Source organism: Parasteatoda tepidariorum, chromosome 2, assembly GCF_982258835.1.
Source record: "Parasteatoda tepidariorum strain Cologne lab strain chromosome 2, Ptep-v5.0, whole genome shotgun sequence".
In the NCBI taxonomy this organism is placed as follows: Eukaryota; Metazoa; Arthropoda; class Arachnida; order Araneae; family Theridiidae; genus Parasteatoda; species Parasteatoda tepidariorum.
This window is the reverse complement of record NC_141756.1, coordinates 104,392,722-104,407,012: the sequence shown is the minus strand read 5'-3', so window position 1 is coordinate 104,407,012 and position 14,291 is coordinate 104,392,722. Positions and strand designations below refer to the sequence as shown.

The following is a 14,291-nucleotide window of genomic DNA, read 5'->3' as shown; positions in this document are numbered from 1 at the left end:
AATTCTATCACTGAAATTAAATGCTAAATATTTGCATATTTAATTTAAAGAGGACACACAGGTTTCAATGAACAAATTTACAAGTTGATTTTAACTAAAAATCAACTTCTTCTCTTATTAAATTTAACACTACAGCACGTTTGAGAATCGTTTATCTTACAGAGTATCTGCCACATTTTAGAGTTTCAAATCATGACTTTTCATGACTAATTCCACGAATTTTTCATGTCTTACCAAAGTTACTATTTTCTTCACAAAAACACAACAATAAATTTCAAAAAGCATTATAATGACATTAATTGAAATGATAGGTATAACAAAACTATTATACTCTGCATCTTCAAATTTATTGATTTTAAACTTAAAAAACAAAGTAAAGAAAGAGTTAAAGCAATAAAATTGCTGGAAAAAAATACAAAAGCCAATAACTAAATAAAGTTAGATATATGTAGTTATTTAAATCTGCTTCATTTATTCTTAAAAGTAAGTGTAATTGTTTATTTATACCTCGACCCGCCCTATTCAGGGCACATGAGAGTAGAACAAACATTCTACTGACAAAACATACATAAAACACATAAAACACAAAAAATTACATTAGCAACTGGTATAAATGACATATAAAGAATAAATTAAATTTTGAAAATATTTACACTATAAAATACAAAGGCATAGAGAAATGCCTTAAACAAAAAGCATAGAAATTAATTTTAACTTAATAATAATGAAATTACATGGCAGATAAGTAACTGGAAAACATAAGAAGATTATTTTGACAGCTGTCGAAAGTGTAAGGCTCTCGCAAGGAGGCTGGATAGCAAAAATTTTGAAAGGAAATATGAAATAAGAAAAATAAAAATTAAAATAAGAGTCATCTACAAAAAGTCTGCAATGAGGAAAAATGTTTATAGAGTTTCTCTAGCGATAGGTATATTCAACAAACATATGTGAATAGATTGAGAAGTTATAGCTAGAAGGTGGTAACAGTTAATACTCATTAGAACGTGATCGTAATTCAAGGAGGGCCTGGTGATGCGCAGGGCAAGTGATGTCTGAGGCTTGATGATAAGGATTATGGCTGGTTCCAAAAAAGGTATTGGTGTGCCAGCAGTTGATGCAATATTTTTCGTCGGAGTGACATTCATTTGTGTGATGGTCGCCTCCGCAGTTAGAGCAAGTGGCGAATTCTTGAGTGCAAGAGCGGGTGGAATGATCAAAACCTTGACACCATGAGCAGCGTCGAAGTAGAATTCTTTTTTTGATAATGCATCTGTTAAGGCCTATATAGATGTGTTTTGTCCTCAGGAGTTGTTGAGCAAGTTTATGCGATACATTGACAATGAGATGCTTTTTGTCAACATGTTTCTTGTGAGGTATTGACTTTGTGTAGGTGATGGTATTATTGTCAAATGATGATTCTCTGAAATGCTGGAGGATGTTGGATATACTGTTGCCATCAAAGAGAGCTGGTGCATTCAGAATTATAAGTGAGGTAAGGCGTTGTTCTTTGTCGTGGAATTCGAGCTTATTTTTGATGCTATTTGTTAATCTAGTCTTTTCCTCATGATTGTGAAACTTTATTTCGACGAAATTCTTTGTCTTGTAAACCTTCTTCACAATTGGTAGCGTTGTAGAATCATTTATGATTTTGATGATGTCATCACCAGATTTCTCGTCTTCAGCAGTGATGATAATAGGTGTGGGAGGAAGCTGTCTCTTGGCGATTTTCCTGTAAGTTGGAGTATGTCAAGATTGTTTTAAGTTCGTTGAGCTGATCTGATATCCTAATAATTTGTCGCTCTAAGTTCTTAATATGTGTTGGATCAACTTTATCTGAGAGTATAGAAATACGATGATTTAGTTTTTCTAGTTGTTGAACTTGTATGTGTGATGAAGAGGACTGGCAGCTGAACAAGATTTTAATTTTTTGGATTGCCTCATTGCAAGCTTGTCTCTGAGTAATTGAGAGTTTGAACTTATCACCAGATTTGATAAAAAGTGAAAACTAGAATTTTAAATTGATAAAATAAAAAAACAAATAATAAATAAATAAAAAATTTCTGAAATCACAGAAGTTTAAAAGATAATTCACACCAGAAATGATGTTCTTTCTTGCATTTTTTTGAAAGAACACCATAATTTTTAAATAACATAAAAACATTTTATATTTTAATAGAATATGACTATAAGTGGGTATTTCACTACAAATTTAGATATTTGGAACATTGTGAAATTGGGAGAGGGGTGAAATTCCATTTTAAAAATTAGATTTTTCAGTGACCTAAATCCATGACTTTCCAAGATTTTTTTTAAAAAATAGTTAAACTCATGACATTTCATAACAAATGTTGTTTAATACCAAAATCCATGACTTTTCAGGTGCGCAGATACCCTGATCTTAACATCAAGTTAAACTGCACATGGAAAACAAAGCTAAATAGATTTGAACGGCATATGAAGCTAAAGCTTAGTGTCTGTATACTGACCACAGCACGAGCAACGTCAATTAGATATTAGCACTTAGTTCCCACTTATATCAAGCATTTCAAACCTGTACAAACAAGCCTTAAAATATTTAACAATAAACAATTTAGAAATTAAAATTTAAAATTGTTAATTTAATACCTTTTTCCCTTTTTCATCCTCACATTCCAAACCAAAGTAATCTACTTCCAGTAAGTTAATGTGCTTACAAACCTTTTCAAAGAGCAACTGACCAAGTGTTTTGGCCTGTAGAGAGAAAATATAATTATATATAACACACATTCTCATTTAGTAATTAAGTAATTGAAATAATCTCATTTAGTAATTAAGTAATCTTATTTAGTAATTGAAACAAATATCACAATAAAATAGAATACACTCAGTCTTTTCATTTGCATTTATGAACACAGAAAAATCTCTAAGTAATTAAAGACTAAATCAACTCCGCAAAAGGGTCTTGACATGTAAAAAAATTAAACTTCAAAAAGTTTAGATTTTTGACATGCTAAGATCATGATGCAGAATTTACTGAGTCATACTGCACCGCCATCTTAACGGATTTAGAGTCTGCGACCCACAACAAAGTCATTGTTATCGATAACATTCAGTATAATTCATAGTATTTATAAAACAAAGTTTACAAATTTAAAATACTTAAAATTTGTATACAAGTACGTTGTTTAAACTAAATTTGGGATTTTTTGTGATTAGTGATTGGTCTTGATATATCAAAAAACTAAACTTCAGAAAGTTTAAATTTTTCGCATGTCAAGATCATGGAGCAGAATTTATTGAGTCAAACTGCATGGCTATCTTAACGAATTTAAAGCCTGCAATCACCAACAAAGACAGAGATTGTTATTAAGAACATTCAGCATAATTTAAAGCATTTATGTAACAAAGTTTACTAATTTAAAAATTGTGAACAAACAATTTTTTTGAAAACAAAGTGATTTTTTGTGATTAGTGATTGGCATGAACATGTAAAAAAATTAAACTTCAAAAAGTTTAAATTTTTGACATATTAAGATCTTGGTGCAGAATTTACTGAGTCAAACTGCACCGCTATTTAAACGAATTTAAAGTCTGCGACCTGAAACAAAGTCATTGTTATTGAAAACATTCAGTATAATTCAAAGTATTTATGTAACAAAGTTTACAAATTTAAAATATTTAAAAATTGTGTACAAACACAATGTCTAATCTAAATTTGTGATCTTTTGTGATTAGAGATCAGTCTTGACATGTCCAAAAATTAAATTTCGGAGAGTTTAAATTTTTGACACGTCAAGATCTTGGAGCAGAATTTACAGAGTCAAACTATACCGCTATATAACAATTTCAAAGTCAGTGATCCCCAACAAAGTCAGATGGAGATTGTAATTGAAAATGTTCAGCATAATTCCAAGCATTTATGTAACAAAGCTTACAAAATTAAAAATTGTTTACAAACACGTTTTTAAACTAAATTTGTGATTTAGTGTTGTGAGGATTGTCTTTTTAAATTGCGAGATTAATCTGCAGATGCTGCGATAATCTGCTGTGTCAGTTACAGAGCTGGCAGGTTTCTGCTTCACAGGTCAAAACTCAGTATAACCATTAATCTACTCTCACTAGATTACATTTTAATAATGCATCTTTCAAATTATGCAATATTTTGACACACATTTTGAAGGTCCGTCCTATAATTTCAAATGTTTGTGCTATGATTATGAAGCTTCAACAGCAAGTGTAGAAGTAAAATTTAGCTCCAAAACTTAAACCTCATTTGAAATTTTTTAATATGTCCATTCGGGCTGGACAAGTGAAAAACAAAATTTTCTCATACAATTCATTACCTACAGATGGGTGACAAAATAATACGAACACCTGTGAAATATCAGAAAATCTTTATTAATAGGGAGTTGGACCACCGTTTGACTGAATTACAGATTTAATACGACGTGGGATCGATGCATAAAGGTCATGGAACACATTTAAAGGAATATTAAGCCATTCCTCTTGCAAAGCGGCCTCTAATTCCAAAAGATTTGATGGAGGTGGGAATCAGGAACGAAGTTTAGACTCCAAATATTGCCAGAAATGTTCAATAATATTTAAGTCCGGAGACTGAGGGGGCCATGCGAGATGCTCAACTTCATTGTCATGCTCTTCGAACCATGTTTGAACGCACCTAGCGGTGTGGATAGGGGCGTTGTCGTCTTGAAAAATCGGTCGCTCTCCAGGGAATACAGTCTGTACAAAAGGATGAACATGATCCGCTAGAACGCTTAGATAGTCATTAGATTTGATTCTCCCATGCAGACGTACTAGTGGCCGAAGACCACGCCAAGATATCGCACCCCAAACCATAATGGAGCCACCTCCATGTCTCACAGTTGGTAAGAGGCATTCAGGATCAAACGCTTCTTTGGGTGATCTCCAGACATAAACGCGTCCGGTGATCTGAAATAAGGTGAAGGATGATTCATCGGACCATATTACCTGCTGCCACTGCTGTGGGGACCAGCCCTTGTGACATCTACACCACTGACGGCGCTTGAAAGCATTGGTTGTTGTCACCAAGGGTTTACAAATTGCCACTCTCCCATAAATGTTCGCTGCATGAAGTTCTCTTTGAACAGTTCTTGTTGAAACGGGGTCCTAAAGATGACTGTTCATGTCTGATGTTATCTCGGATAACGATTGCCTGTGTTTTCGAGCTACTACGCTCTGCAAGACACGTCTATCCCTATCATCAAGCTTTGACTTTCGGCCACTGTTTTGCTTTGAAGACTTCGTCTTACCTTCTTTCATAATATGCTGTCATAACGGCTGATACAGTACTTCTTGCAAACCCCAAAAGGTTTGCTGTTTCTGTCACCGATGCTCCACTTAAACGCGCCCCAACAATCATCCCTCTTTGGAATTCTGACTGGTCATACATTTCACCTTATAAAATCTAGTTAGATAAACTCATGCAACACAGGTGACTAATGTTGAGAGACTGATAGCTTCCTCTTCACGCTCACTAGGTGGCAGACTTCTGTTACAGGTGGCGCGGCTGTACTTCAGGTGTGAAATAAGTCACACTTTTTCACAGGTGTTCGTATTATTTTGTCATCCATCTGTACATATTAATGTAATTTAAACTACAAACACCTTTTCTTTTGAATTATTTGAGAGATAATATCAGTCCTGTTTGTAAGATTACAAATCTATTAAATCAAAAATGGGCTTTACTAGAAGCTTATAGGAAATTGATTAATACTTTCTTATTCTTGATTATATGTCAGGTAAACACAGTAAAATCTATATCAATGGATAGCATACACGGAATAACCTACACTATATAGGTATTTTGAAAACCGTCTGAAAACACATGTTTGTTTCCTTAAAAGTTATGTTTTTAAAATTTTAAAATCAACAGTAATTGAAATAAAATAAAAAATAATAAGTTATATAAAGTGAAAGCAGTAAATCTTGACTATAATGTATAGGCCATGATCAATAACATTATTTTCTTATGAAATAATATTATGCACAGTTAATCCTTTTTTGTCTTCATTTTTTTTTTTTTTTTTTTTTTTTGATGATTTGAACTTCAAAAAATATGTTTTGTTTAGTCTAATGATGTAAAATCCCCAGGAAAGGCTAACAAATAATAACTAAAGAAAAATTAAACCTATTTTAAATTTTTAAATAATGTCTCAGCCTCTTAAATTTAAATTGTGTTTCATGATTGATTGTGATAAATAATTATTCATCTTTTTTCTTACACTGTATAATGGTCCTAGGTTTGATCCTCAGGCCGGGCAAGGTTGACTCAGCCTTTCATGCCTTCAGTGGGTCGATAAATGAGTACCAAGCATGCTTGGGAACTAAACACTGGGGGTTTCGTGTTCCGCTGACCACCTAACCGGAACATTTGCTCCTGCACCCCAGAGCCCCAAGGTCAAGAAAACTGAGATGGGGACAGTAGGCCTTGACCCTCTATGGGGTGTCGCACCACTGAATTTAGTTCAGTATAAACACATGAATTTAGAAAATAAACTGAATGAAAAACATGCACTTGAATTTAGTAATATTCGTTGTTGCATTTAAAAACAAAAAATAGTTTCATCTAAAACAATGAGATACTGCTCAGTATCTTGTTCAGAGTCACAGAGATGACCAAGAAACTCACTTTAATATTTAATAAATATCCAAAGATATCCCAAGATGACATAATAGAGCCAGTTGCAATGATTAAGGATAGAGCACTCACTCTCCAGCAAGATCTTTTAGCCTTGAATTCCAGCAATGGCTGGTTGATAGGAAAACTGCTTCATACGAACCACATTGCTGACATAAATATCCTCAGAGATAAACATAGAGCATAGATTAGAATCCCCCTGCTGCGAGCCAAAATGGCCCAGGGAATAGAGCGTTTGCTTCACAATAAGGTGAACAGGGTTCAAACTCCAGTGATGGCTAGTCAATACAAATTTCACAACTGGCACCAACCACAGTGCTTGCGTGAAATATCATCAGAGGTAGGCGTATCATGTGTTAGAGTCCCTTCGCAGTCAGACTAATCTTGACAAGATTAGTCCAAGATTAGACAAGAGGTTCTTGTGGTCTTCCTTTCCATGTAACGCAAAAGCAGGTTAGTTCCATCAAAAAGTCCTCCACAAAGGCTAATTTCCCCCAATACTTGATCCATGAGTTCCCTTGTCTTCTGGATTGGGTTTAAAATTACAAGACTACGGAGTTGAACCTTAGTAATCGTAAACCCAAGAAATTGGGTCGGCTGACTATCAATGGTTATAAATTAAAATAAAATCCCCCCACCGCCGGACTAACTGCAAAAGGCTTACATAATTTTTCTCTCAAGTATGCACTCTTTTGGAACTTAATGAAATTTAGATTAAGATGATGATATACGAGATTTTGAATGCTCAAAATTAATATGGCAGTTAAAAACTACTATTTTAAATAATCCGGTGATATAATGTCATTAAAAGTCTACCAACTAACTCAAAAACTCGTAAGGCTTAATTGAATGTGGGAGCTTGTTCAATGAGCTAGGATAATTATTTTGAAATTAAGGCTTGACAAACTTATAGTTTATAAGCATATAGTTTAATGGTAGAAAATAATCTAGTTTTTTTTTTCTTTTAGAAGATGGCTAAAAAATAATATAAAGTAATTTAAGAAAAATAAAACATTTTATTGACTTTCAAAAAATTTATATCAGGATTTGAGAATTAAAAAAAAAAAAATAATCATTACCTGCAGTTGAAAGACATGACTTGAATCATCTAAGAAAAAAACGGTAATGTTCATAAATTTTTTACTCCTACGATGAGATGGTTCATAGAGATCAGATGACTTGCTCAATTTTGATGTCATAATTGTAAACTACTATGCAATATATCTGAAAAAAAACAATAAGGTATTTACTTTATTAAGAAATCATAAAAATTTCAACTGATTAGTGAATGATTAATTAGTGAATTTGACAATTCAATTCAATTAATTAGTGAATGTGACAATGAACTAGTTAGTGAATGATTCGCAATTTATTTTTAAAATCCAAATGGCCAACATCTGATTTCAATCTCTATCAATTAATATATATAAAATTTTATTTAACAAGTTTTTCTGCGATTTGAAAAATTTGTAATAGAATATTTAAGCAGCATATTCATTATTTGGAAAAATTCAAAAAAAAAAAAAAATTACATAAAACCAAAGAGTGTCACAAACAGAATTAGAAAATAAAAAATTTCTGAAAAACTCTCAATGCCTGGCAGCTTTCTGCGAGTAAGACAAAAATTATTGCACTTATTAATTATAATGAATAAAATTATATAAAATAAAAATGGTAAAATGAAAATAAAATTAGCAATTTTAACATACAAAACGAATGTTAAAATTATTTTGCGAAAGGGTATCAAGAAATGAGAGAAAGATATCAAAAAATTCAATAAGTTGTAACAAAACTTCAATATGTCAAATTTAATAATAACCGAATTGCAATAAAGCTTTTAGTAAGGTGAAAAAGAATATTTCATGTTAGAAAACCAAGAGGGAAAAAAATTAGAATTAATTTGGCTAAAAAAAAAATGGCTCTTTTACTGCACATACAGTTATCTAAATTCTTCATAAAGAATCTTTAAACAAAGATTTTATTGTAAAAAATAAGGCAATAAATTAGAATAAATAAAATCAGAGATTTAATAATTAGAGAAATTTATCTCTATAGAACTCTCATAGAATAAGTAAAAAATAAGCAGGGAAAAAAATAATTTTAAAAAATCAAGAAAATGTTTTAAAACACATAAATAAGTTATTCTAAGATGCTCTTATATAATAACTTATTTATATATTATAAGCCATTAAAATATATAAATAATATATTATACAAGAGTCTCTGGGATAGGTAGAAAAAATATTGTTCATTCAGTTTAAAGAAAAAGAAAAAACAAAATGTAAAGAAAATCTGAAATTTTGATATGCACAAAGTTTAGTTTTTTCAATCTCATCACAGTAGCATGAACAAAAAAAAAAAGGAGTTTTTTTTTCTTAATTCACGTGTTTGCCTAGCTAGAAAACTTTTTTTAAAACTATTTTGGGGCAAATTCCTTTATTCAATTACAAAATGTAAAATTTCCCTCATAAAATTAGAGAGAAAAAAAGTTATTTTTCATCTAAACTGCTACTTAAAATGCAGCATGATTAAAATTAAAATGTTTAAGAAATGACTTTAAAAAAAGTTTATAACAGATGGCTTACTGATCACATCGCCCATAAAGAATTAACAATTCTAAGTAAAACATTTTCACAACTTTATAATATAATATACATTGCAAATTATGTTTAAATTAAAAGCATTTTGTATTAAAGTGTCTTTTTTTTTTGGTTCACAGGTGTGTAGCCAAATCCCTCAACAAAAAATAAGCACCTTTAAAGTACTTTTTAAGCTCTAAAAAATATTTTTAAGCACTATATACATCAACAAAATGCAAAATAATTTTAAAAGACTTTACATGATCATGATAAAATAATGAGTTTCTGACAAAGAACTCTTTTCTTGATCATATTAGCCACCAATTCTTGATTTATTTCAATATTCTTGATCATATTAGCCAACATATAGATAGATTTTTCGGTTCGATTTCAGAGGGCCTGAATTTGAGAATATCTTGCAAAATGCAGCAGAGTTGCACATGAGAGTGCAAGAAGCTCACCGAATCCAGCTCAGTAGACGCACATGTGGACTTCCAAGTATTTCATCAAATATGTAAAATGATTGAAGCTATCATATGTTACGGACCAACGGTATGCCGAATGAATTTCGGTTGAATGAACTGTGGAAACGTTGAATAAAACAATGTGAAAACCACACTTTTGCATAATACACAGCAAAAATCAACATGGTAAAGAAAAAACATATAATTTTCAAAAAGGGAAAATTAAGTACTTTTTAAAACCACCCCAAGAAAAAAGCACCTTTGAGGGCTTTAAAAAAACGAAAATCAAAAATAAGCACCTTTAAGCACTTTTTAAAAACGCTATGCACCTTGATTTAATTTAAGAACTCATCACAAAATTGTAATTAACATATAACACACATTTATTTTCATAAAAGAGACAAATAACTTTTTAAATTACCTAGTCATTAAGAAAAAAAAACACAAAGCCATTATAATTTGTGTAAAGTATATATATATATTCTAAAATAAGAAAGAGAGATTGTAATGGATATAAATTTGCTTTGCAAAGCTATTTTTAATAGACTTAAAGGTAGTGCTTTAAAGAGGAACATAAATCAAAGCTTGCCTAAGGAAATACAAAAGGCTTCTACGATTCATATAAATGAGGCATGATGAGGACAGGTATCAACATAGAAAAATTATATAAAGGAAAAAAAATGGATAGCACAAAAAATTTGCACAAATGGGATAATCCTTTAAAAAAAAATAGGGAGAATCCTTCATCCAAAAAAATTTACATTTATTTTTATACACCCTTTTCTCTCATAAACAATTTTCAAACTAGTTATTAAATGTATTGTGATGATAGTCAGAGAAATCTCTTTTTTTTTTTCAAATGCATTCCAGATAGTAGTAAATACCAATATTGTAATAATTACCAAACGCAGTAAGCAAAAACAACACTTGATGGTTTTAACATATAATGATATCAAGTAATGAACTAATACACATTATACAATTAAAGTTAAAAGATATTTCGAAAAGAAAATTCATAACTCAACGTTTACAGGCCCAAAAATATCAACACCCACTTGCTAATAACAAAGATGTATTTGCTTTTGTATCAAACTTACGATTTGGCTTATAGCTTCTGTAGAGCAAAATTTGGTGAGTTAGTTGTTAATTGGATGCTGGAAAATGACGTGTATGAGCTTGTTGTTACTTTGTAGTTTATTTACGTCGCACTAGAGCTTCACAATAGGCTTTTGGCGACTGTTTGGGAAGCATCCCTCAGGATGATCTGAAGACATGCCATCGCAATTTTGCTCCTCTGCAGAGGGGATGGTACCCTCGTTTCGGTAACCCGACGACTTGCACGCGAAGTCGAGCACTTAACGGTAGAACAGTTTAACGAGGACCAATACCGCACACCCTCGGTCCCTACGCAGACTGATCCAAGTGGTCACCTACTCGCACACTGACCACAGCCAGTGATGCTTGACTTCGGTGATCTGCTGGGAACCGTGTCTTAACAATCAGTCCACTGCGGAACAGTAGGAGCTTGCAACTGATTGGCTAGAAAATGCATTAAAGCGCTTAATCATGATGGTAGATCTACGCGTTATTAAGTAACCATTTTGCCATGTTATTACGTAAACTTTATGATGCTAGAATTTTAGTCTCACCTCTTAAAAAGTTGTCTTATTTAACAAAACATAGTTGAGACGATGCCGAAACATATCTTTTGATAATTATTACGGATGTATGTCAAATTTAGTCTATAAGCACCTTTTGAAAGCATTCGCGATTACAAAAGACGAACACATCATGTAGGGAAAAGGTCGATTCCATGCTTTGACCCTCCTCCCTTCCCTCTCCTCTTGTTCTAGATTGTTCAGGAAAATACTACGATATTTCCCCCTTTCTAAATATTTCTCGTATTTATTTAGCAAAAATATTTTTTCAAATTTCCATGACACTTTCTTTCATAACTATGTTCAAGGTAGTTTTCAGTTCCACATAGTTTCCTAACATAAAATTTTTAATCTATTTAAAAATTCAGATAGAAACTTGTGTACTTCTTCCTTTTATGACTCTCTACACGCTTATGATAAAGGCATGTAAAGTATTGTCCTATAGGTAGAGAATTCTGCTGTACCCTACCTGTAGCCTATTTCTATCACCAATTACCAAAGTTACGATATCCCACAGTGGACTGATCATAAGACACAAATCTCGGTAACTCACCAAACACAAGCTTCACTGGCAGCGGTCAGTAGGTGGACGGATGACAATTTTGCTCAGCCTACAAAGGGACCTTGGGCCCGATATCGGTCCTCGTTAAACTGCTCAACTAAAAAATGCTCAACTTCACGCGAGAGTTGTCGGGCTACAGATGCGTGGGGGCCATCCCCTATGTAAGGGAACGAAACTGTCATCGTATCATCCTCAGAAATGCTTCTAAAAAAACGTCACGAATTGTGCAGCACTACAGCAGCGTAAATAAAGTAGCTACCTTCCTAATTATTTTGCCAAATGACACTTTTTGCTAAAGTGTCCCAAGTTAAATGATGAGAATATCTATTAATCCTCCTGGCGGCGGACCCGAAATAAAGCGGGAGGGATTTCTACACGTAAAGTGGCAAGCTCGAAATAACTCGGGTTGCCTGTCTGTCTATATAGAGGCGGGCCCGAGTTTTTGGATGGTATTTTTTTTCCTTCCCCTACGACCTTCCTAATTATTTTGACAGGGTACTGATTGAGGGGTGGCATAGCTGTCATCATAAATCACTATAACAGAAGAGTAAGGAGTTTATTATATAACACTTTATTCACGTTGAAATATCGAAAAAAAAAGTTTAAAAAATGAAATAAAGTAAATAGAAAAAAATTTTTTAAATTAATCCGTGTCGTGGACCGAACCCCTGATCTCCGAGTCAACAAACTTCTTTACCCTTAGCATTTAACAACCCCACCACGACTCACACCTTGCTTCCACGAATATATAGCTTAAAAAACTTCCTTCCTGTTAATTAAGAAAATCTAGTTTGCCCCTTTATGTACCTCCTAATTAGTGTACAAAAATTCCCTTGGGCACGATTGTTCGGTATATAAAACTCTAATTTCTGGCAGAGTTTGAAAATTATAAGTTAATATTAAAGGGAGTTACGGAGTGAGTCGTGGGCATAGCTCCGGAGTCGAAATTTATCCATTTTTCAGCTATTATTCCTTCTTTCCCAAAGAAAAATAATTATTTTTATAAATATAACACTTTAATCACGTTGAAATATCAAAAAATAAATTTTAAAAATTAAAATAAAGTAAATAGAAAAAAAAATTAAAAATTAATCCATGACCAGGACCGAAACCCGGACCACCGAGTCAACAAACTTCTTTACCCTTAGCGTTAACAACCACACCACGACTCACACCTTGCTTCCACGAATATATAGCTTAAAGAACTTTCTTCCGGTTAATTAACAAAATCTATTTTGGCCCTTTATGTGCTTCCTAATTAGTGTATAAAAATTCCCTTGGGTACGATTGTTCGGTATATAAAACTCTAATTTATGACAGAGTTTAAAAATTATAAGTTAATATTAAAGGGAGTTACGGAGTGAGTCGTGTGCTTAGCTCCGGAGTCGAAATTTATCCATTTTTCAGCTATTATTCCTTCTTTCCCAAAGAAAAATAATTATTTTTATAAATATAACACTTTAATCCCGTTGAAATATCAAAAAATAAATTTTAAAAAATAAAATAAAGTAAATAGAAAAAAAAAATTAAAATTTAATCCGTGACCAGGACCGAACCCCGGACCACCGAGTCAACAAACTTCTTTACCCTTAGCGCTAACAACCACACCACGACTCACACCTTGCTTCCACGAATATATAGCTTAAAGAACTTCCTTCCGTTTAATTTACAAAATCTATTTTGGCCCTTTATGTGCACCCTAATTAGTGTATAAAAATTCCCTTGGGTACGATTGTTTGGGGTATAAAACTCTAATTTCTGGCAGAGTTTGAAAATTATAAGTTAATATTAAAGGGAGTTACGGAGTGAGTCGTGTGCCTAGCTCCGGAGTTGAAATTTATCTGTTTTTCAGATATTATTCCCTCTTTCCCAAAGAAAAAAAATAATTTTTATAAATATAACGCTTTAATCACGTTGAAATATCAAAAAATAAATTTTAAAAAATGAAATAAAGAAAATAGAAAAAAAATTTAAAATTAATCCGTGACCAGTACCGAACCCCTGACCACCGAGTCAACAAACTTCTTTGCCCTTAGCGCTAACAACCACACCACGACTCACACGTTGCCTCCACGAATATATAGCTTAAAGAACTTCCTTCCGCGGTTAATTAACAAAATCTATTTTGGCCCTTTATGTGCCCCCTAATTAGTGTATAAAAATTCCCTTGGGTACGATTGTTCGGTATATAAAACTCTAATTTCTGGCTGAGGTTGAAAATTATAAGTTAATATTAAAGGGAGTTACAGAGTGAATCGTGTGCGTAGCTCCGGAGTTGAAATTTATATGCTTTTCAGCTAATATTCCCTCTTTCCCAAAGAAAAATAATTGTTTATATATATATATAACACTTTAATCACGTTAAAATAT

General features: G+C 32.5%; 1 protein-coding gene across 8 annotated transcripts in view; it reads right to left on the bottom strand.

Annotated features, from left to right (window-relative positions):
• LOC107442943 (FERM, ARHGEF and pleckstrin domain-containing protein 1) overlaps positions 1 to 10,819 on the bottom strand; it is a 99,398-nt gene extending 88,579 nt beyond the window's left edge. For 3 of the 8 annotated variants that reach the window (XM_087157940.1, XM_087157941.1, XM_087157938.1), the window contains exons 1-3: positions 10,604 to 10,780; positions 7,738 to 7,882; positions 2,626 to 2,730 (exon numbers count right to left, since the gene is read on the bottom strand). Coding sequence is in view for 7 of the 8 variants with exons in the window: in XM_087157941.1 (XP_087014067.1) it covers positions 2,626 to 2,730; positions 7,738 to 7,857 (225 nt within the window). In the remaining variant the exon portion in view is untranslated. The other 5 variants (XM_087157934.1, XM_087157939.1, XM_087157937.1 and 2 more) reach the window with 3 other exon arrangements.
• Between the last annotated feature and the right edge of the window lie 3,472 nt (positions 10,820 to 14,291).